Raw genomic sequence first — 2,039 nt, 5'->3', positions numbered from 1 at the left:
CCCCCCACCCCCCGCAGCCAGATGACCAGCATCACGCAGACCGACATCATCAGCACGCTGCAGTCGCTCAACATGGTGAAGTACTGGAAGGGGCAGCACGTCATCTGCGTCACCCCCAAACTGGTGGAGGAGCACCTCAAGAGCGCCCAGTACAAGAAGCCACCCATCACCGGTAATTAGCTAGCGCCCTTCCTCTAATTATCATTAATTAGCGCCCCCTTCTGTGTGTGTGTGTGTGGGGGGGGCTGTCTCTGCTAATGAGCGCTTCGTTTTCGGCCTCCAGTGGACTCCATCTGCCTCCGCTGGGCTCCTCCGAAGCACAAACAGGCGAAGCTGGCCAAGAAGTGACACCCGCGGGTGTCACCGTCACCGCTGGGTGTCCCCAGCACCCATAGGCATCACCGTCACCTCCGAGTGTCCCCAACACCCGCAGGCGTCACCGTCACCTCCGAGTGTCCCCAACACCCGCAGGCGTCACCGTCACCTCCGAGTGTCCCCAACACCCACAGGCGTCACCGTCACCTCTGAGTGTCCCCAACACCCCCAGGTGTCACTGTCACCGCTGGGTGTCCCCAGCACCCATAGGTGTCACTGTCACCTGCTGGGTGTCCCCAGCACCCATAGGTGTCACTGTCACCGCTGGGTGTCCCCAGCACCCATAGGTGTCACTGTCACCTCCGAGTGTCCCCAGCACCCATTGGTGTCAGTGTTACCTCTCAGTGTCCCCCAACACCCATTGGTGTCACCATCACTGCTGGGTGTCCCCAGCACCCATAGGTGTCACTGTCACTTCCGAGTGTCCCCAGCACCCGTAGGCGTCACCGTCACCGCTGGGTGCTGCCAACACCCTCAGGTGTCACTGTCATTGTTGGGTGTCCTCCAACACCCATAGGCGTCACCGTCACCTCCGAGTGTCCCCAACAACCCCAGGTGTCACTGTCACCTGCTGGGTGTCCCCAGCACCCATAGGTGTCACCGTCACCTCCAAGTGTCCCCAACAACCCCAGGTGTCACCGTCACCTCCGAGTGTCCCCAACACCCATAGGCGTCACCGTCACCTCCGAGTGTCCCCAACAACCCCAGGCGTCACTGTCACCTGCTGGGTGTCCCCAGCACCCATAGGTGTCACTATCACCTCTGATTGTCCCCAGCACCCATAGGTGTCACTATCACCTCTGAGTGTCCCCAACAACCCCAGGTGTCACCATCACCTCCGAGTGTCCCCAACAACCCCAGGTGTCACCACCACCTCCGAGTGTCCCCAGCACCCGTAGGTGTCACCGTCACCACTGGGTGCTGCCAACACCCTCAGGTGTCACTGTCACCTGTTGGGTGTCCTCCAACACCCATGGGTGTCACTGTCACCTCCAAGCATCCCCAGCACCCATTGGTGTCAGTGTTACCTCTCAGTGTCCCCCAACAACCCCAGGTGTCACCATCACACATTGGGTGTCCCCAGCGCCCTCAGGTGTCACTGTCATCATTGGGTCTCCCCAGCACCCATAGGTGTCACCGTCACCTCCATGTGTCCCCAACAACCTCAGGTGTCACCGTCACTGCTGGGTGTCCCCAGCACCCATAGGTGTCACTGTCACCTCCGAGTGTCCCCAACAACCCCAGGTGTCACCGTCACCGCTGGGTGCTGCCAACACCCTCAGGTGTCACTGTCACCTGTTGGGTGTCCTCCAACACCCATGGGTGTCACTGTCACCTCCGAGCGTCCCCAGCACCCATTGGTGTCAGTGTTACCTCTCAGTGTCCCCCAACACCCACCCTCTGGTGTCACTGTCACCTTTAGGTGTCCCTGGCACCCTCAGGTGTCACCATCACACATTGGGTGTCCCCAGCACCCATAGGTGTCACTGTCATCATTGGGTCTCCCCAGCACCCATTGGTGTCACTGTCACCTCCGAGTGTCCCCAACACCCATTGGTGTCAGTGTTACCTCTCAGTGTCCCCCAACAACCCCAGGTGTCACCGTCACCGCTGGGTGCCGCCAACACCCTCAGGTGTCACTGTCACCTGTTGGGTGTCCTCCA

At 60.5% G+C, this 2,039-nt stretch overlaps 1 protein-coding gene across 1 annotated transcript in view; it reads left to right on the top strand.

Annotated features, from left to right (window-relative positions):
* Window positions 1-2,033, top strand: part of KAT8 (lysine acetyltransferase 8) — a gene marked incomplete at its 5' end in the record, with an annotated part of 16,877 nt that extends 14,844 nt beyond the window's left edge. Inside the window, 2 exon segments of the mRNA XM_021383590.1 lie at window positions 18-172; window positions 284-2,033. Of these exon segments, the coding sequence (XP_021239265.1) occupies window positions 18-172; window positions 284-348 (220 nt within the window).
* Window positions 2,034-2,039: the final 6 nt, after the last annotated feature.

Source organism: Numida meleagris, unplaced genomic scaffold (assembly GCF_002078875.1).
Source record: "Numida meleagris isolate 19003 breed g44 Domestic line unplaced genomic scaffold, NumMel1.0 unplaced_Scaffold425, whole genome shotgun sequence".
NCBI classification, from domain to species: domain Eukaryota; kingdom Metazoa; phylum Chordata; class Aves; order Galliformes; family Numididae; genus Numida; species Numida meleagris.
This window is presented reverse-complemented; position numbering and strand designations above follow the sequence as displayed.